Here is a 20567-nt window from a genome sequence, read left to right as displayed (position 1 = left end):
AATGGGAGTTCACCCCGTTGAGCTCCTTAGGGTAGTAATAAAGTGGGATATCAAATCCAAACTCTTCTTCTTCAACATCAACTTCGTTGGATTGGTCATGTTGTTCGGATGCCTGATTGTTGTCTTCCAAAGCAACTACTCTATTCCGAACTTAAAAATAGTAAGCATAATGTTGGTGGTCAACAAAAGAGGTTCAAAGACTCTCTCAAGGCAAATCTAAAAAATATGTAGTATAAACACTGACAACTGGGAAACACTGGCCTGTGAGTGCTCCAGTTAGAGAACAGTCTTTACCAAAGGTGTCATGGGTTTTGAAGACGATTGAACTCAGGACGAAAAGAAGAAACACGCTAAGAGGAAAGCACGCTTGGCAAACCCTCATTGTGATCAACTCCCGCTTGGAAACCTATGTCCCCACTGTGGAAGAATGTGTGGATCCAGAATTGGCCTCCACAGTCACTTATGGGCTCACTTTTGAAAACCATGTTTATGGAAGACAATCTTACTTGGCTACGAGTGATCGCCAGAGAAGAAGATCATCCTTGTTTGCTCCAAGGGAGGGATTGAAAATATCAGAAAGAAAGAAGACCTTTGGGTGCCAACTCCTTTTCTATCTAGCTCTTTGAGGGATGAGTTGAAAATATTCTCGATTCTCCGGCCTTCTTCTCATAAGCCCTCTTACAGCGCAACTCCATCTCCCCAATTCCTAAGAACAAATATAATACAGGCTCGTGGAAAATGCTTGTGCAAGTGCTGATTGCAACGGAAGTCCCCAAGGCGAAAGATCAAAGATTTGCAATAAGTCTTTCCAAGTTGCCTTTGGGGATGTTGCAGAGTTGCTGATGGTGGAGATTGCATCCAAGGACTATTGGAGGGATTTGCTTTGTCTCTTTCTGTCTTTTTATCTCTGTCAAACAACACCAACACCCCCCCAAAAAATCCTTTTTCTTGGTGCATTTGTCTTCGAGGGACCTGGGGTGTTCTTTTGATCAGTTCAGTCTCTCTTTGGCACTTGAATCCTGATTGGCTGAAGGACTTAGAGGGGGGAGAGAGAAATCTTTAATTAAGTAGATAATCTCTTCTTACAAATTTCAGTGGCTCCATTTCACCAATCCCCTTTGCTTGCACTTCAGGACCGATTGTCCTACAGCGCAGTTTGGATTCGGGGGTCTTTTAACTTCTCTGCACCCTTTAGGAGCAGAGGCTAGAAGCTCATTTTGCCCTTCTTCTCTTTTTTCTTCTGCCCCTCCTCAAATTACCATCCTAATATTTCAAGAGCTTCTTTTTCAGCCTTTTATTTGTTTGTTTGTTTGTTTGTTTTTGAGGGGGGAAGGGGCAGGATTATGTTTTGGACAGGCTCTTATCCAGCCACCTTGTTCCTTGTGTCCTTCTTCCACTTCAGCTATCCTTGGTGAGTATCCAGAGTTCCTTCCTTTGCGATGTAGCAGGCAGGCCCATGGGACGCCGTCGTGCAGGATCAAATACACCCTCAACCTTGCTGTCTGAGCAACCACCACCCCTTTCCTATTTCTTGGGTTGCTAAAGGATGTTTTAGGCTTGTGAAGCCCCCTGACCTCACCCAGAGGCACATCCTACAGACCCCCCCCAAGAGGGCTGCTTGGAGAGATCACCGGGGATCTCAGAGAAGCCACTTTGCAAGGTATCGCGTCCAATTTGCAAGGTGAACTTATCGCAGAAGAGCAGGGGTTCCTCTCTGAAGGTTCCCAAGCTACGAAGCGCTTGCCTTTGCCTCTCTCCTTTCCTCGCATTCTGTGTCTCCTTTTTTGTTCCTAACCAGCAATATCAGCTGCTGCCTCCAAGATTCTGGTTGCATTGATTTAGCTGGTTGAAATCACAGCGTTGGGCTTGACAGTTCAGTGATAAGGGAATAGCAAGGGTTATAAAGAAGAAGAAAATGTCAAAAGAGAACATTCGGCTTCGTTTTTTAACATCACGTTTCCGATTCGTTAAGATATTCCAATTGGCTCCCGCAGCAGTCAATAAAAGTTAACCGTTCTCAGATATAAACTGGCAATCAATTCAATTGGACCTTTCTGCTGCGTTGTCTATGTTTTCCGTGGTTCAGCCTGAAATGTTTTGTACTGGTGAGACCCAGAAAATGTGGAGCTCACGAAACTTTAGTGAACGCCTTTGAAATTGTCTGTTTTTAAAAAAAGAAATTTGGAAAGGATATCGGAGAAGCAAATGCCCAGCGTTCATGAGATAATAGGCAATAGGCAATACATTCTCTTTTACTGCATCTGTGTTAATTAGGCAACATGGAATTTACCATCAGGCAGAATTAATTCCGACAACAGGAATTCCCCCAATCACCTGATCTTGCTTGGCATCCTCTTGTCTCAGTGGAACAAAGTTGTCTGAGAGGATTCTGTGCTTGATAGACTTTGTGCTTGCCATGCTATCATCAGCAAGCTAAATTTTTGCAACCTGTTGAAATCTGGGGCTAAGTTTATCCGAGTTCAGTGCTGCTTGTGGCATCCTTTCAGAGAGTTTAACTCAACTGGGATTCCAGTATGCTGAGAGTGTAAAAATAACCAAGTTGTGCTGGGTGGGGAATAGATTTCTCATATCATTCCCCGTTGCGCTTAATCCGCACTAACAGAGGGATATTAAATCTGGAGAAATTGGCTAGGGAGCCCTATCTAAAACCCAGAGAGGGTTAGACTTTTGCAGTAGTGACTCAGAGGAGAGATTCTAGTGCAGGGGAACAGAAGGAAGTTGTATCGACATCTTGAGCTTGTATTCCAAAAACAATACGATTTGCTTTTGGGATGTTAACAGCAGAAGTGCAAAAGGACTAAGGGCATGAACAAGTCGTTCAGGCTTGCTGAAATGTTTGAAACCCTCTCATAGTTAAGCCAAGGGTGTCTCAATGGAGTGGGAAATAGGGTTGGGGAGGAGTGTGTGTGTGTGTGTGGCCTAAGGTTAAAAACTTCTGCCAGGAGAAAGGAAAGCCTCAGAGGGGTCTAAGAGCCTTCAACAAGAGCATTCCTCTTAAGGGGTTGAGGATAATCTACAATTTTTCCTCCTGGCTCCCCGCTTCTTCCTTCTAACATCAAACCCGGTGGTCCTGTGCCGATCGGTCTAGCAGCAAAATGGGGCCACCCACAATTAAAGCCATCGTTTCTGTGCATCTGCATTCCAGATATGCAGTGGTGGAGCATTAATTTAAAAAAATAAAGGTGAAAGAGTTCCCAAGAACCAGAGTCCAGCGGGTGAGGTGGCTGGTGGAAATGTTTGTCTGTGAGCGAGAGAGAGAGTAAGAGAGAGAGAGAGAGAGAGAGAGAGAGAGAGAGAGAGAGAGAGAGAGAGAGAGAGAGATCAAACTCTTAATAACTTATGGTATCCTGGAAGGATGCAGGGACTAGGGTCAGGATTTGTGCATGGTGAGGCTGGTATCTATTTTTAAGGACCCAAGGGGAAAGTGCTCTCTTCTGTCTGAATTAATCGTCCTTCCAAAGTCTCTTGAGATGAGGAGTTCCCGGCCCCAGCTGCTTAAAGTTTGCTAGACAGAGGATTGAAATGTGGGGATACGAGATGCACATTCCCAAACCTCCGTTCTCCCCTCTCTGGACTCTGTCATGTACACCATAGGGAGGAATATCCCTGTCTATGGACCATCGCTCCGTATGGAGGATTAGGTTCAGGACTTGATGAACCGCTTGCTACTTGCCTGGCGCCCAAACCTCAGCTTTCAGCATTACAGAGGAAACTGGGCTATAGCAAGGATCATTTGCCGCCTCCAAACTCCACAGCTACTGATGCTTCTGGCTCCAGGCTCAGAACAGAATCGACACACTTATTAGTACACACTAGTGCAAATAAGGGACACCGTTTGATTAATCTTGATAGCAGAACCTGCAATTAAACACCAACAGGTGCAATTTCAAACCCTCCAAGTGTCCCTATTTTCCAGGAACAGTCCCGGATTTACAGAAGCTGTCCCGGTTTCTGAGTTGATCCTGAAATGTCCTGCTTTTCCTTAACTTTACAATCTTTAGAAGACCTCTCAAGGCAGCCCTATATAGGGAAGTTTTCTAATGTTGTGTGTGTGTGTGTGTGTGTTGGAAGCTGCCTAGAGTGGCTGGGGTAGAAATAATAAAATTATTATTAATATGTAATAGGACATCCCTATTTTCATTGGAGAAATGTTGGAAGGCATGCAATTCATCTTTAACAATGCAATTGTATTGGCTGTTTTTATGTACGTACTCGTTTTGTCTATGGGTTGGGGTGTCTTTTCGGTATTGTGAAATTGCCTCAAGATGCTTCCTAAGGAAGCTATTCATAAATGAAACAATAAATACAAAATCAAACAATCATACAAAATCACCCAAGTACCAACTCTGCTCCTTGTTTCCCGGGTCTGTGTGGGCAACTATCGTCTTATCTGCCACAACCCAGGGGTAGGCAACCTAAGGCCCGGGGGCCAGATGCGGCCCAATCGCCTTCTCAATCCGGCCTGCAGATGGTCCAGGAATCAGCATGTTTTTACATGAGTAGAATGTGTGCTTTTATTTAAAATGCATCTCTGGGTTATTTGTGGGGCATAGGAATTTGTTCACCCCCCCCAAAAAAATATAGTCCAGCCCCCCACATGGTCTGAGGAATGGTGGACCAGCCCACGACTGAAAAAGGTTGCTGACCCCTGGCCATAACTCAACAATTTCAGGATAATCTGGGGAACACCTGATCCTGACAGTTCCTAGCCATACAATTATGGTTCTGTGAGAGAGTCCTGTCCTTATCAAAGCCACCAAATCTGCTCACCACGAGAGGCTAGTTTATGGAAACCCAACTAAGTGATGCTCCATGGACGGTCTCCACATTATGAAACTGACGCAACTAGCCAACTAGCTGTTGTGCCACATTTATGACTCCAAATCAAAACGCAATGCGCCAGCCTGTAAGAAAACCTGTGCCACATGTTGCACTACTAGGCCAGATGTGGACATAATTTAGACCAGAAACGTCTGGGTGATTTGTAGTAAATCATCGCAACGCAGACCCTCCAAGTGTCCCTATTTTCCAGGGACATTCCCAGATTTACAGAAGCCACCCCGGTTTCTGATTTGATCCCGGAATGTCCCACTTTCCCTTAGGGCATCCCTATTTTCATTGGAGAAATGTCGAAGGGTATTGGGTTATTATAATAATAATAATTTATTCTTTATACCCCGCCCATCTGGCTGGGTTTCCTCAGCCACTCCGGGCGGCTCCCAACAGAGTATTAAAAACACAATAAAACATCAAACATTAAAAACGTCTCTAAACTGGGCTGCCTTCAGATGTCTTCTAAAAGTCAGGTAGCTGTTTATTTCCTTGACATCTGATGGGAGGGCATTCCACATGGCAGGCGCCACTACCGAGGAGGCCCTCTGCCTGGTTCCCTGTAACCTCACTTCTCACAGGGAGGGAACTGCCAGAAGACATCCAAGGAAGTAAGTAACTATACAACCTTTAGAAGAAACCTGAAGGCAGCCCTGTATAGGGAAGGGTTTTTTTTACGTTTAATGTTTTATTATGTTTTTATATATGTTGGAAGCTGCCCCGAGCGGCTGAGGCAGTTAGATGGGTGAGGTGAAAATATAATCATAATCATAAAAATAGGCAAGCTCAGGTGCATTGACCCTGATTTTAGCTTCAGCTGCCTGTGACTCTTATTCCTAGAATGAAAAACAACAATGCAGAATATCTGCTAGCCAGTGCTATTTTTATAGAAAAAGAGGTGCTGGAACTCACCATGAACACCTCTCTTGTCCTCTTATAATGGCAATGGTGCCTACCTGAAAGTTGCTAGAACTGACTTCTAGTGATTTCTGGCTGAAAAGAGCCCTGTTGCTGGCGATGGACATAACTGGGAGATGTTCATCTGCAAGGTTCGTTGGGACGGTCTCCTCCTCATCCGTGAAGTGTCTATGGCTCTATGCCTCTCTGTCTCAGGTCTACCAAGACATCAATGGGCAAATGTTGGTCTGCTATATAAGCTTTCACTGAAGAGATGATTCACCAGTTAAAATTTCCGCCTCTTTCAGGGAAAGAGTGAGCTTTTCTGTACCTTTCCCATTGATGAATGGGAACAAGGACGCAGGTGGCGCTGTGGTCTAAACCACTGAGCCTCTTGGGCTTGCTGATCAGAAGGTCAGCGGTTCGAATCCCCATGACGGGGTGAGCTCCCATTGCTCTGTCCCAGCTCCTGTCAACCTAGCAGTTCAAAAGCACGCCAGTGCAAGGAGATAAATAGGTACCGCTGTGACGGGAAGGTAAACGGCATTCCCGTGCGCTCTGGTTTCCGTCACAGTGTCCCGTTGCGCCAGAAGCGGTTTAGTCCTGCTGGCCACATGACCCGGAAAGCTGCCTGCGGACAAACACCATCTCCTTCGGCCTGAAAGCGAGATGAGTGCCGCACCCCCATAGTCGCCTTTGACTGGACTTAATCGTCCAGGGGTCCTTTACCTTTACTTTTTACAAGGAAATCAGAAATAAGGTTGAAGGGAAATTAGGGTGCTTCTTGAATATTTTTTTCTGAGCAACGAATCACACCAGAAGCGATTCCTGTGATGGTGGGGTTTTTTGTGTGTGTCATCATGAGAACAAATTGTATGCCCAGCCACAAATGGAAAGTTGTGTTTCATGAGATTGTAAGGCAACAGATTGTTTTAATGACCCCTCCACTCATGGCTTTGCATATACAGTATCCATAAATAGGATGTGTATTTGTAGGATATTAGAGTAATTACTAAAGGAGAGAGAGTAGCCCATTCTGTAGCTGTTGTGGTCTTCATGGTGCGTTTTCCGTTGCTCTTCTTGATATGCTGATTTCTCATTTTGATTGGTTTTGTCAATTTGTATGTAATTTGCGTATTCTAACCCGTGGATTGTGCTTGACCTGGGATATACTGTGATAAAGAGCGAGCTAACAATATGCCACAATACACCAACAAATAGCAATAATAATTGCCTACAGAGATGAAGTGGTAATTTCAGGAAGCAACCAACATTGCTTTTAGAGGTTTTGCTTTCAGACGACACCTTGGCCCTTAAAACGTGATTTCTTAATGTGTGCCTACCATCCTCTTTAGATTGTGAATTGCAATTTAATATGCTGCGGCTCTGCCAGGAGCAAGTATTCCTGAGGTCCAGTAATACTTCCTTGGCTATTGTTGTTGTTGTTTTTTCAAAATCTGATATAGTTATCTTCTGAGCATAATCGAGAAGATCTGCAACTCAGCCAAGCAGAAATAAAATCCAAAAGATTCAGGCCCAATGGAAATAATGTTTTGACTGTCTGTTATCACTAAAAAGCCACTGCAACATAATAACAGGCTTGCTGGATCAGGCCAGAGAAGAAGATACACATTCAGTTAAACACTTAATTAAACAATAAATGGATGAAAAGCAAGATTTAAGCAGTAAAAAAAAAACCTTTTAAAACAACTTTTAAAAATTTGACGGCTTTATTCCATATCCTAGCTTCAAGGCCATTCGGGTATTTAATCCCATCGTCTTGGAAAAGAGGATCAGGGTGGTCGTCTGCCTCTTTAGCTTAGAGTCTGCTTAGTTCACCCAATTGGGAGTCTCTGGCTGTCCTGTTCACTCCATGGCAAGTGGTAAATTGACAGAAAATGACTCTAAAAAAAGAAATGATCACAACTTCTATGGTTAAAGGGAACATCTCCACACATAGGTGCTTATTTTGCGCCAGCAATTAATCTGTCCCTTTGTGTGCTGGTCGGTAAACTTGAATCTGTGTCTTTTCTCCTTCTTTGACGACTGCCCTTGCCTTTGAAGGGAGATAAAGCCAATCTGCTAAGAAGTGATTGCTTCAATGGTGTTTTAATATAAATATTTCCATCGGGGTCTTTCCTGACAAAGGATGCAACTTGATTTGCTCTTTCCTGCACGGCACAAACTATCAGAAGCATCGTTTCACATTTTGTCCAAACTGGGAAACTGGTTCCCGGTTTCAGATACAGCCAGGAGCTCAAACCAACTGTGGTTTTAATACCCTGGGCTTGCTTCCTAAACTGGGAACCAGTTGTTCCGTTTGGACGAAAATGGGAAGTTTTAGAAGCTTCCTGATTTGATTGCTCGTGTTGTGTAGGGAGGGGAAAGGTGCGTGCTACACAACATGGAAAATTGATACCTCAATTTATTAGGCTGAGGTGTGATCATCATTATGGGAGGGTGATGAAAATCAACAAGGAAACCCGAGAGATTGGGGGTGAAGAATCACTTGGGGGATAAAAGCATTCTTCTTGGGTTTCACAGTTGGTTCTTGCGGTCTATTCTTTGCGTGTCCCACATAAACTTTATTTCAGTTTTATGGTGGAGAGATGCAAAGCTTTATAAGTTCATTAAAAACTTACATTTAGGGGTAGCATTGCCTCGCATTCATCTACTCTGGGTGAAGTTCTGTTTCCATATTAACAGACACACCTTTTAAGCTAAATGCAACTGCAATAATTACCCAGATCTTCTAGGGGGAACACTTTCCAGATATACATTTCGGTTCCTTCTTGTCCCATCCACAGTGACCCGGGGAGAGGGGTGTTTCTTCCCCTTCTCCTATGTGGTCAAGGAAGGCTTGAAAATGAGGTCTTACTGGGGTACAATGATACCATCACCTCTTAGGTTTTTGTAAATCTTTTCTACATAGGTGGAACTGCTCAAATTTCACTTGAAAATCTCCATTTATGATACCACATTTCGACAGGAAAAAGTGATTTTTCAACATTTTCTGACAATTTTATATTCTATTTTGTTATATCTATTAAATTGTAAATCTGGGCCACCTGTCTGATTTTTTTATGTGTTCAGTGTCTCACTTAGTTTTTGAGTGTTCAGGCAACAAATGTCATTTTTATTTGTTATAGGGGCTTTCTAATTTCACTTCTATGAAAAGTTCTCTGGTTTCTCGTATAAATCTTTCACCTTTTACTAAAGATTTCCATGTTTTAGAAGACATCTGAAGGGACCCCTGGATTGGGAAGTTTTTAATGTTTGATGTTTTGTTACGTTTTTATATGTGCTGCCCAGAGTGGCTGGGGAAACCCGGCCAGATAGGAAAGTTATAAATAAAATCATCATCGCCATCATCTTCCCATCTTTTGTATACTAAGTACAAAATAGAAGGATACATCTAACAGTTTCAAGGCTAGGGGGGTGGGTGGGGAGAATACAGATCAAATCTATATAAAATCATACTGAAGGTGTCATATCAAGAAATATCTAATACCTACACCATGCTGTTAAATAAATTTCTAATGCCTTCATCGGACTTCAGAATTTGACAAGCATTTTCTCTCTCTGTTCATGTGTGGTCTCCTCTCCATTTCGTACAATACCTTTGCAGCCACAAGCCTACTGCCAACCATTACTCCATCCTGTTTTTTAAAACCCCAAGTACAACTACTTGACCATAATTCAACTATCTTTAGGCAATGAATCAGGGCAGGGAGAGGCTCGCAGCCCCAAGGAGCCCTCAGCAGTACCTACTGGGCAACGATGGGCATACGATATGCGCTTGGTTCAGTGAGTGGGACGACTCTCCGAGAGCTGGGCAGGGGTGGCACAGAGGAATTCCAGGCATCCCCTCTGCTCCTCTCCATTGATGAACCCTTTTCTCCCTTCCAGGTCAGTGAATAATTTCCTGATGACGGGTCCCAAGGTAAGTGCCTTTCCTTTGATCTGCGTTTCTAATTCCAGCAAGCCAAGATCTGCTGGGAATCAGGCTTGTTTCCAGCCTCCCAGGTTTGCTAAGGTTTGGACAGGGGCTCCCTGCACTCTCTGTTTCTCGAGTGCCGAATCTTAAGCACAAAAAGCAAGGAGAGAAGCTGTTTTTCTCCTTTTCTAAAGAGCTCGGGGTGGTATTCCCCACCCCACCCCCGTTCTATCTTCCCAACATCCCTGCCCAAGGCAATCCAGGGAGGTTTATGGCTGGGCAGGTTTCAGAGATTTGAATCCAAGTTAGAATCATAGAATCATAGAGTTGGAAGAGACCACAAGGGTCATCCAGTCCAACCCCCTGCCAAGCAGGAAACACCATCAAAGCATTCTTGACATATGCCTGTCAAGCCTCTGCTTAAAGACCTCCAAAGAAGGAGACTCCACCACACTCCTTGGTAGCAAATTCCACTGCCGAACAGCTCTTACTGTCAGGAGGTTCTTCCTAATGTTTAGGTGGAATCTTCTTTCTTGAAGTTGCTAAAGTCCAGGTTCAACTCTTCTACTTGATGACTTGAACCTTACGCATAGTACTAAGCAGTGTTATTTTTCCAGAAAAAGAGGTGCTGGAACTCACCAGGAATGCCTCCCTTGTTCTCTTATAATGGCAATAGCACCCACCTGAGAGATGCTGAAAAAAGCCCTGGTCTTAGGGTTACTAGTTTGCTGGCTTTTTTTTTTTTTAAATGGTCCCCGCTCTTGCACCTTTCATGTATTAGCAGGTAGCTAATGCTAATTTCCATGCTGTGGAATTGCTATCCACAGAACGTATTGCTCTGCTTTCCTTTGGACCGAATCAGCGAGGCTGAGGGTGGGGGGGTATTGTCATCTGAGCAGCCCAGGACCTCCAGACACACTTATGACCTGGGAAGGTCACTTCCATGCAGGGCCGGCTCTAGGGGTAGGCTGGGTGGTGCGCCAAAGGGGGGCGGGCGGAGCGATCACGGCGCCAGGGCGCCCGGCATGCTTGAGACGGCCCTGCTTCCGTGTTGCCAACACAGTTGTCCCCCCCCCCCTCAGAGGCGCACTTCATTCTCTCTTGAGACAGACAAATGCCAACAGCGGCCGTGTTGTGAGGCATGCGAAAGCATCACCCGATCGAGCCCAGAGGTGTCAAGTATAAAATGGAACAGGTCAACATACAAATGCAACCTAGCAAACACAAGACGGGTTCCTTGAGATAACAGTCTCATAAGCCTCTTGAGTTGTAGGCAGTGGCCTAGCATGGGGGGGGGGGACCCACAGGGGCGGTTTCCCTGGCGGCAAAATGGTCAGGGGCACAAAATTTCAACACTCGGCACTGCCTCAGTACGGCGGGGCGCTTCTGTTGCTGAGCTCTGTTGAAAATGGCTTCTCCGTGGAATTGACATCTCAAGACAACAGAACAACTCTTCTTTTCTTATCTCTCCAGTTGCGACCTCCTGGGTGATGTTCCGAGTGCTGGCATTTTGCTACAAAACCCTGCTCAATCTTTTAAGGGGCCATAAAATAGGGCTCTCCCCAACGGTGCATTCTGCAACAGTGCATTGGCGGTAGATTTACCGTATTCTGCATTCGTTTGTTCTGTGGCGTTCCTCGATGCTTCCACATTATTGTGGAACAAAAGCAAAACAAAATAAAGAAACCAGAACATTTGTGGCATAAAAGTTACCAGATTTCTTATGCGGTATGCCGATTGGAAGCAAAGCAGTGTGACTCTTCCTCTCCCCCCCCCCAAAAAAAACTTTTGCAGATGCAAACAGTATTAAAAGTGGATTGCATGTGACTTTTCCTGTAGCATCTTGAGCACAAAAAATCCTGGGTGCCTGGATATCTGAAGGGGCCCTTTGGCTGTAATCCTATGCACACTTACTTGGGAGTAAGCCCCATTGAAGTTGCTCTGCCGGTCCCGTCTGTTGTAGAAAAACAAACACAGCTGCCTGCCTTGAAGACTTTGAATAGGGCTTCCACCACCGATACTGTTTCATAGAGGAAAACACCATATTGAACTTGGCCCCCTGAAGTAAAAGGAAGGAAAGGAAAAGGGGTGGGGAGTTGAGGAGGGGGCCACACATCTGAAGAGTCTAGATCAGGCATGTCAAACCTGCGGCCCTCCAGATGTTTTGGCCTACAACTCCCATGATCCCTAGCTAGCAGGACCAGTGGTTGGGGAAGATGGGAATTGTAGTCCAAAACATCTGGAGGGCCGCAGGTTTGACATGCCTGGTCTAGATAAAAGTCTGGCTGTACTTGACCGGTTTGCTGTTTGGGGGTTGGGCTGGGAAGTGGATTAAGAGGCTGGGAGAAAGCATGATCTAAGTGGGAAGTTAGCAAACGAGGGGCTCTGCAGTTCTCAACAGTGTGGGGTCTGGCTCAGCCACGCAGTTAGCACATAGACCAGGTCAGGGATCCTGCAAAAAGAAAACGGGAGCAAACTAACTAAAACACAAAACAAACGAACAAAACGCCTAGGTGGTAAACTGTGGTGGTGGTGTGGTGGTATTGATCCTGATCCAAAGGGTTCCATATTCTACTGGTCCTCCTTCTTCAGGGAAATTGAGAGAACAGTAATTCAAAGTCCTGGTGTGCTGCCAGAGACCCTGTTTTCCAGGGACGGTCCTGGATTTACAGAAGCCATCCCAGTTTCTGGTTTGATCCCGGAATGTCCCGCTTTTCCTTAGGACGTCCCTATTTTCATCGGAGAAATGTTGGAGGGTATGTGCTGTCCCTTCTATCTCTTACCCAGAGGAAATAGAAGGGGTAGCACATCCAGATTTCGAAATCCTGTTATTTGAAATTCCTGAGGAAGGACCAGTAGGGTCTGATGTGCACTGGGTCAATAAGCCCTTCCCCTCTCTGTCCTGATGCTTTTTTGCTTTTGTTTCCAGGTCAGGCAAAGTAGATAAAATCTTAGATGGAAAAGACCCCAGGGGTCCTCTATTCCAACCCCTTGCAATGCATGAATCTCAGCTAAAGCATCCACGACTCTCCAGTTTCCTGTACATTTTCCTCTCCTGTGATTGAGACTTTGATTTGTCTGCCTCATTCTTGAGCATTCCCTGGCTTAAAATTTGGGTGGTCGTGGGGTTTTGAGCTTACCTCGGTGTTGTGAGTTGGTTAGTGTTTAAACATTTCTCCAGCCTCCCTAAATTTCCTGATCTGGAAAAAAAACCATATCTCCCCCCCCCCCCAACCACAGGAATTTCACACACACAGCCCCCCAATGCTCTCCCATGTGATTATTTTGTTATTAATAATTAAATTTCTCCACCGCCCTTCATCCGAGGATCACTGGGATGGAGAAAAACTGGGATAAATTTTCAGCACAGCCCTGAAAATTCAACATCCTCTTTTCAATGCAAGGAACAAGAAGGCACTCAAGACTCAGTTCAAAAGAGGCAAATCTCTTGGTAATCTAAAGGAGAAGTAGCAGGCGAGACATTCCGAAAGCCCTGGAATGAGTGGTTTAGGAAGCTGCACTTTCTCACTTTTTTAAGTACTTTATATTCAGATCATGCTCTGTTTTGCCTTTTCAGCTTCTAATAGAATTGTTCTTCGAATTCATCACTTACTGGTTCCATGTTAAATATGGAAGACGTCACCAAATTAACTGCACAATCTTATCTCTGTCGACTTGAACCCTGGACACGGTCAGACAAGTATCCCGGGGAGGGGTAGAGCACATAGCCACCCCCTTCCTGGGCCTTCCAGGAGACATTGATGCTGAGTCCCATTTCGCCGTGCTGAGGATACAAATAGGGTTTCCTTTGTCGGGCAAGGATCGAACTCTTAGAGGCAGGTTTCGAGGGAGAAGGCATGGCCAATCTCTTTTGTCCTTGCTCTTTCCTCCCTGCAGGCATACCTCATCTACTCCAGCAGCGTTGCGGCCGGCGCACAGAGTGGGATTGAGGAATGCAAGTTCCAGTTTGCTTGGGATCGCTGGAACTGCCCAGAGAGAGCTTTGCAACTCTCCAGCCACGGAGGACTGCGTAGTGGTAAGAAAATGGCAAGAGGGTTGGCCAGGGGCTTCCTGAGACATTGCCCCCCCCCAAACGCCCCCCCCTTAACTCAAGTTGGTCCAGCAAGCTGGTCAAATTATTTTAAGCCCCTGAAGTAGAAAACCCCACAAGCACCCCCCTCCCTCCCTCCTTGGCAATGCAAATATGATGGTAATGCATTAAACAACTAACAATTTGCTGCCATTTCATGACACCCAGGCAGCTGCCTCGCTCAGTCTAAAGATTGGACCGGCCCCATAGGAGCTGTTAAGGGGCTTTAAGGATGTTTTTTTAACTGCCAATTCCCCAGAGTTTATGTGCCCTTTTAAAGACGCAGTCACCCCAGGAAGAAGCTTTGATGATCTCACAACCATCACCGACATAATCTAGTTCCCTGGCAATGGATCTATCTACCGTATTACACAACAGGGGAGCTAAGGAGAAAAAGCTATGGCTGACTAGTGCTTTAGCCAAATATGGTTACCCAGTGCTTTTTTTCCTGGGGGGGGGGACGCAGGGGTACGCATACCCCTAAACATTTTGTAAATCTAACGGGAGAAGAAACTACAGTCGTACCTCGGGTTGCGAACACCTCGGGTTACGAACACCTCGGGTTACGAACTGCGCAAACCCGGAAGTATTTTTGCCGCGTGCGCGTGCGCAGAAGCGGCGCGCGCGATTTGCGCATGCGAAAAGAGCGAAAATAGCGCTTTGTGCATGCGCAAAATGGCGGCTCGGGTTACGAACTTTTCGGGTTACAAACTGCGACCCGGAACGGATCGCGTTCGTAACCCGAGGTACCACTGTATATATATATATAGTTTCTTCTCTAGCACGGTGATTGGCCAGTTTCGTTCTTACCACCTCCAAAGGTGGCTTCCTTTCCTTTCCCGGTGTTTCCTGAGTCGCAGACAGAAGCGAGCGTAAGGGGTCAGCAAACTTTTTCACCAGGGGACCCGTCCACTGTCCCTCAGGCCTTGTGGGGGGGGCGGACTATATTTGGGGGGGTGAGTGAATTCCTATGCCCCCAAAATAACCCACAGATGCATTTTAAATAAAAGGACACATTCTACCCATGTAAAAACACGCTGATTCCCGTACTGTCCGCAGGCTGGATTTAGAAGGCAACTGGGCCGGATCCGGCCCCTGGGCCTTAGTTTGCCTACCCATGGTTTAATGTGTGAAGCAGCGTGGAATGTGGACATGTGGTGTTTTACTGATGAAAGTTTGGCCTCATTGAGGGGCCATATTTCAATATGAGTAATGCATGTTCTTTGTACTTTTGTCCATTTATTGCATTTATTTGCCCCGATTTGAACTATAAAATGGTGATTTTCTTGAGTCACATTTTTAAAACATTTTTTTAAAAAGAAAAGAAAAAAAGCACTGTGGTTACTAAATCTGGCTACTCTGCCTATCTTTGCACAACCTCCAGCTGTGACCCATGGGCGGCACTGCCACCCGAGAGGGAAAAAAGCCAAACAATACGCTCTGCGTATTGTTTTCCCTAACAGGTTGTGGTTTTTTTAGTGCAATCTGGGCGGCTTCAGGATGAGCAACAGACTCACATAGGAGCTGCTACACCCACTCAGTGCCAAAACTTTCCCAAGCGGCTTTTCCCTCCAGGCGAGCAAAGAGGGAGCCAGTTCCTTCCCCACCAATATTTGCTCTACTAGATATTTCTCTGTTTGCAACTACGGTAGATATTTCTTTGCATTTCACCCACATGTACACTGCAGTGGGGAGAGCAGCCACATCGCTACATGGCACATCGATGGTCCTGAACAGTTGAGCTGGCTGTTCTTTCTGCTATCATAGGCAAAGGTCGCAGCTCCGTGTCAGGGGCAGGATGGCAGAGGAAAGATCTCCAAGTCCACTCCTACCCATGGCTGCCTTTGGCATTAGAGGGAGCTAACTCTCCTGTTTTTAATCCAGGCAGTTCTTAGCAGGCTGGTCCCAGGAAACATCAATTCAATAATAGCACCAGTTCATGTTATTTAGTAGAATGTTATCTACTTTTCATTTCTGCTGGATGAAAAGCCCTAAGATTGTGTGTGTGTGTGTGTGTGTGTTTCTGTTTTACAATTTAAAATACTCATTTTACACCAGGCATAGGCAACCTTGGCTCTCCAGATGTTTTGGAACTACAACTCCCATGATCCCTGACCAGTGGCCCTGTTAGCTAGGGATCATGGGAGTTGTAGTTCCAAAACATCTGGAGAGCCAAGGTTGCCTATGCCTGCTTCACACCCTTAAGATATCAATGGCTTCCCTTCTTCTCTTTCCATGGTTCATTTTACATATCATAAATCCCTGCATATTTTACAAACTATACCATTCAGTATTCCAGTACTACATCCACCAAAGCTTATTTATACTGTTGAATTTATCTTAATGCTGCCAATGTTTTCAACTGTACACAATTACTTCCCATATATTCAATAAACCTTTTCCAATCCTCTTTAAACATATGTTCTTCTTGTTCTCTTATTCTATATGTTAGGTCTGCAAGCGGTGCGTATTCCATCAGTTTAAGTTGCCATTCTTCTTTAGCTGGGACCTCACTCATTTTCCATTTTGGGGTTAACAAAACACGGACACCACCGTAGTAGCATACATAAACAACCTTTTCTTGACACATGACAATTTCAATCTGAATTATCCCCAACAGAAAGGACTCTGGTTTTGGGGGGGGAGTACTTTAAAACATTTTTTTCAATTCATTATGGATCATTTCCCAATACTCTTTTACAAGTCCATGTGTCCATTCAGCCTTACTGATCATGGATGCTCCGAATCACAGGAGCTGCTGCTGTGTCGTCCTGCCTTGCGCCTCCTTTAGTTTCCTTTTTCCTGTGTCTTCATTTGACAGCAAACCGAGAAACAGCCTTTGTCCATGCAATCAGCTCCGCTGGAGTCATGTACACACTGACACGCAATTGCAGCCTGGGCGACTTTGACAATTGTGGATGCGATGATTCACGCAACGGGCAACTTGGTAAGGACTCTTGTGCAGGGTTGCCATATTTCAAAAAGTAAAAACCAGGACAACCCCAAAAGTTGTTGAGCTTTTTTGATTGACTTGCCTAAGATCCAGGACAAAGCGCTGCCTTTCGGAAATATCAATTCCAATATCAATTCCGCCTTTGAAATCCAAGTCATGTCCGGAAAAATCCGGACATATGGCAGCCCTACTCTTGTGACCATTCTTATTGCAAGAGAAGCAAAACTGCCAATCCAAACATAATATTTATTGCCCTTCTCCACATCCTCACTTTATTAGAATCATATATCAGGGTTATAAGGGTCCCTAAGGATCCTGTAGTTTATATGCAACTTTCCCATATGGGGATCGAACCTGCGACCTTGTGGTTATCAGCACCATGCTCTAACCAACAGAGCTAGAAAACTTTGCAGAATTGATTCTTCCCTATCAAGTGCTATGGCAGTGAGTGCAATCCTATGCGTGTCCATTCAGAAGTCAGTCCCTCTGAATTCAGTGGAAATTACTCCCACCAGGTAAGTGTACATAGGACTTTAGCTTCAGTATTCTGCAAGAAATGGTGTATTTTCATAGAATCCTAGAGATGGGCGGAGGACCTTGGAGGTGATCTAGTTCAACCTCCTGTGCAATTCAATGCACTCACTCAGATGGCTTGAAACAGTCACGGCTTTTCCCAAAGAATCCTAGGAACTGTGGTTTGTTAAGGGTGCTGAGAGTTTGCTAGGAGACCTCTATTTCCCCTCGGAGAGCTACAACTCCTAGAGTTCCCCGCAAAAAGGGTTTGATTGTTAAACCGCTCTGGGGAATGTGGAATTTGTTATCGCCCCTAAAACAAATCTTGTTCTTGAGAATCCAGCTCTTTTCTGGCTGCATCTGTAGCACTCACCATGAGGGTGAAAGGGTTAAAAGGAGCTAGTCTGGTATGCCACTGCAGCAGCTAGAATTGTATTAGCAACGAATTAGAAATCTGAAGATCTATGACTGGCAGATGAAGCTGATAGAATTTATGGAACTGTCTGAACTGACTGGGAGAATCCGAGAGCAGGGAAAAGAGACGGTGGAAGAAGATTGGAAGAAATTTAAGATTTATTTGGAAAAGAATTATAAGATTAAAAATAGATTATAGGGAAGTGGAAGTACAAAGAGGCTGAAGTAGCATTTAGATACAGTAAGAAGGGAATAAGTTTAAATGCAACATAATTACCAAGAGTTCTAGATCCAAATGATATTTTGAAATATTGGGAATGTGTGGTTAAAATGGATCAAGGATTTTTTATATAATAAGTACTTTAGAAGAAGAAATGGTTCAAGAAGTAGAGAGTGCTATATTAGTTATTAACAGAAACGTAGAAGGGGGGGAGGAGGAAGTTGACAGAGCAGGAATTATATACGATATTGTTAAAGAAATATTTCTTCTTTTTACCTTTGTTCTTTTTACCTTTTCCATATTTTTTCTGTTTGTGTTATAAAATCAATAAAAATATATATAAAATAAAAAATAAAAGAAGCTAGTCTGCCTCTTGACTCCATATAGCTGTCTGGTGACATCTCTCTCTCTCTCTCTCTCTCTCCAACAGGAGGACAAGGATGGCTGTGGGGAGGCTGCAGTGACAATGTGGGCTTTGGGGAGGCCATTTCAAAGCAGTTTGTGGACGCACTTGAGACAGGGCAGGACGCCAGAGCAGCGATGAACCTGCATAACAATGAGGCAGGCAGAAAGGTAACAACACATTTTCCACCTATGGCAAATGAAAAAGTTTGAAGCAGGAGATGGGTATCCTTTAGCTTGCTACCTGATGGGGTAGCCTTCTCTGGCACATACAGCTTGATACAGAGAAACACTTTGGCAAGTTTCCTGCACACCTGCCAAGTTCCAGCCTGAGAAATAAGGGACTGGACCGGAAGTAGCAGACCGGAAGTAGCGCTGCCGCCATTTTGGAACTGGGTGGAGCATGCTCAGAAGTGACTTTTGATGCTGCTCTGCCCTGTTCCAAAATGGCCACCGCACCAGAAGTCGCGCTGCAGCCATTTTGGAACTGGGCAAGGCAGCATCAAAAGTCGCTTCTGAGCATGCTCCGCCCAGTTCCAAAATGGCCGCTGCACCAGAATAAACCGGGGAAAACAAAAAAATCCATTTTTTTCGGCTGGGGGCAGCTGGAAAAACAGGGGTTTCCCGGGGAATACGGGAGACTTGGCAGCTATGGTTTCCTGAAGGCTCCAGAATTTAATGTCAGCAGGTTTGCCATTCATAAATTTCTGTTTAAATTGGAAGGAAGACTCTGACCACCGATGGAACAGTTTTCTAAAATAGTTGGAAAGTATTTCTACCCTTTCAGATAGAAAATTATGATACATTTCAGTCAAAAGTCTTCTAGTTCTAGATACTGAACTCGCAGGACACAGGGGGCACTGTGGTCTAAACCCCTGAGCCTCTTGGGCTTGCCGATCAGAAGGTCGGCAGTTCGAATGCGTGCGATGGAGTGAGCTCCTATTGCACTGTCCCAGCTCCTGCCAACCTAGCAGTTTGAAAGTACGCCAGTGCAAGTAGATAAATAGGTACCGTTGTGGCAGGAAGGCAAACGGCGTTTCAGTGTGTTCTGGTTTCCGTCCCGGTGTTCTGTTGCACCAGAAGTAGTTTAGTCCTGCTGGCCACATGACCTGGAAAGCTGTCTGTGGACGAACGCCGGCTCCCTTGGCCTGAAAGCGAGATGAGCGCCGCAACCCCACAGTCGCCTTTGACTGAACTTAACCGTCCAGGGGTCCTTTACCTTACCTTTTTACTGAACTTGGGCTGGGGGGGTGGGGAAGTGGCCAGTGCCGGATTTACATATAAGCTAAACAAACTACAGCCTAGGGGCCCTCTCTCTTGGGGGCCCCAAAAAAAATTAAAGGAAAAAAAACCTGGATGTACATTTCCAAAATGTAAGATAAAAACAATTGCTTTGATAAAATACCGGTATGTGTTTTGTTATGTGCAAATGGTTTTAGATACCTATTAGGTCCAGAAATGACTATACTGTATATCATATTTTCAACACAAAAAACAGTGACAATTTGTTGACAAAGGACAGCTGGACATATAAAGGGTGCCAGTAGCTTAGGGCCCCATCAAACCTAAATCTGGCCCTGGGAGTGGGTTCCGGTCCACCTGGGCTTCTTGCAAGGCATTCCCTCTTGTCTTTTCCTTCCTCTCTAGGCCGTGAAAGGGACCATGAAGAGGACCTGCAAATGCCATGGAGTATCCGGCAGCTGCACCACGCAGACCTGCTGGCTGCAGCTGCCCGAGTTTCGAGAAGTAGGGACCTACCTGAAGGAGAAATACCACAAAGGGCTGAAGGTCGACTTGCTCCAAGGGGCAGGCAACAGTGCCGCCAGCCGGGGGGCAATTGCGGAAACCTTCAGCTCCATCTCCAAGAAGGAGCTGGTCCATCTGGAGGACTCCCCCGACTACTGCCTGGAGAACAAGACTCTGGGCTTGCTGGGGACGGAGGGCCGGGAGTGCCTGAAGAGGGGCAAGGCCTTGAGTAAGTGGGAGAAGCGTAGCTGCCAGCGTTTGTGCGGGGACTGTGGGCTGGCCGTGGAGGAGCGGCGAGCCGAGATGGTGTCCAGCTGCAACTGCAAGTTCCACTGGTGCTGCGCCGTCCGGTGTGAGCAGTGCCGCAAGCGCGTCACCAAATATTACTGCGTGCGCAAGGAGAAGCGGGAACGTGGTGGGGGCAGCGCGGCCTCCCGCAAACTCAAGAGGAAGCAGTCCTAAAACCAGCCGCCTGCCATCCGCCTCCCCCTCTGATTTTTTTCTTCACTTCTGAATAGTATTTAAGTTAGAACCAACGACCCTG

At 45.5% G+C, this 20567-nt stretch overlaps 1 protein-coding gene and 1 pseudogene across 1 annotated transcript; both read left to right on the top strand.

Moving 5' to 3' along the window:
• The first annotated feature begins 1303 nt into the window (after positions 1 to 1303).
• Positions 1304 to 20485, top strand: WNT8B (Wnt family member 8B). The gene is made up of 6 exons (XM_035138499.2): positions 1304 to 1411; positions 9658 to 9691; positions 13583 to 13721; positions 16597 to 16722; positions 18306 to 18448; positions 19925 to 20485. Exons 1-6 carry the CDS (start codon positions 1344 to 1346, stop codon positions 20483 to 20485), a joined length of 1071 nt encoding a protein of 356 aa, XP_034994390.1. The 5' UTR covers positions 1304 to 1343.
• Positions 8907 to 9042, top strand: LOC118096668 (U5 spliceosomal RNA; annotated as a pseudogene).
• Positions 20486 to 20567: the final 82 nt, after the last annotated feature.

This window comes from Zootoca vivipara, chromosome 5 (assembly GCF_963506605.1).
Source record: "Zootoca vivipara chromosome 5, rZooViv1.1, whole genome shotgun sequence".
Classification (NCBI taxonomy): Eukaryota; Metazoa; Chordata; class Lepidosauria; order Squamata; family Lacertidae; genus Zootoca; species Zootoca vivipara.
This window is presented reverse-complemented; position numbering and strand designations above follow the sequence as displayed.

Bases quoted from the DNA above. Each gene is read 5' to 3' on its own strand.
- WNT8B (XM_035138499.2), top strand. From the start codon at position 1,344: ATGTTTTGGACAGGCTCTTATCCAGCCACCTTGTTCCTTGTGTCCTTC. The intron at 1,412-9,657 runs GTGAGTATCCAG...TCTCCCTTCCAG, and splicing joins TTCCACTTCAGCTATCCTTG to GTCAGTGAATAATTTCCTGA. The intron at 18,449-19,924 runs GTAACAACACAT...CTTCCTCTCTAG, and splicing joins ACAATGAGGCAGGCAGAAAG to GCCGTGAAAGGGACCATGAA.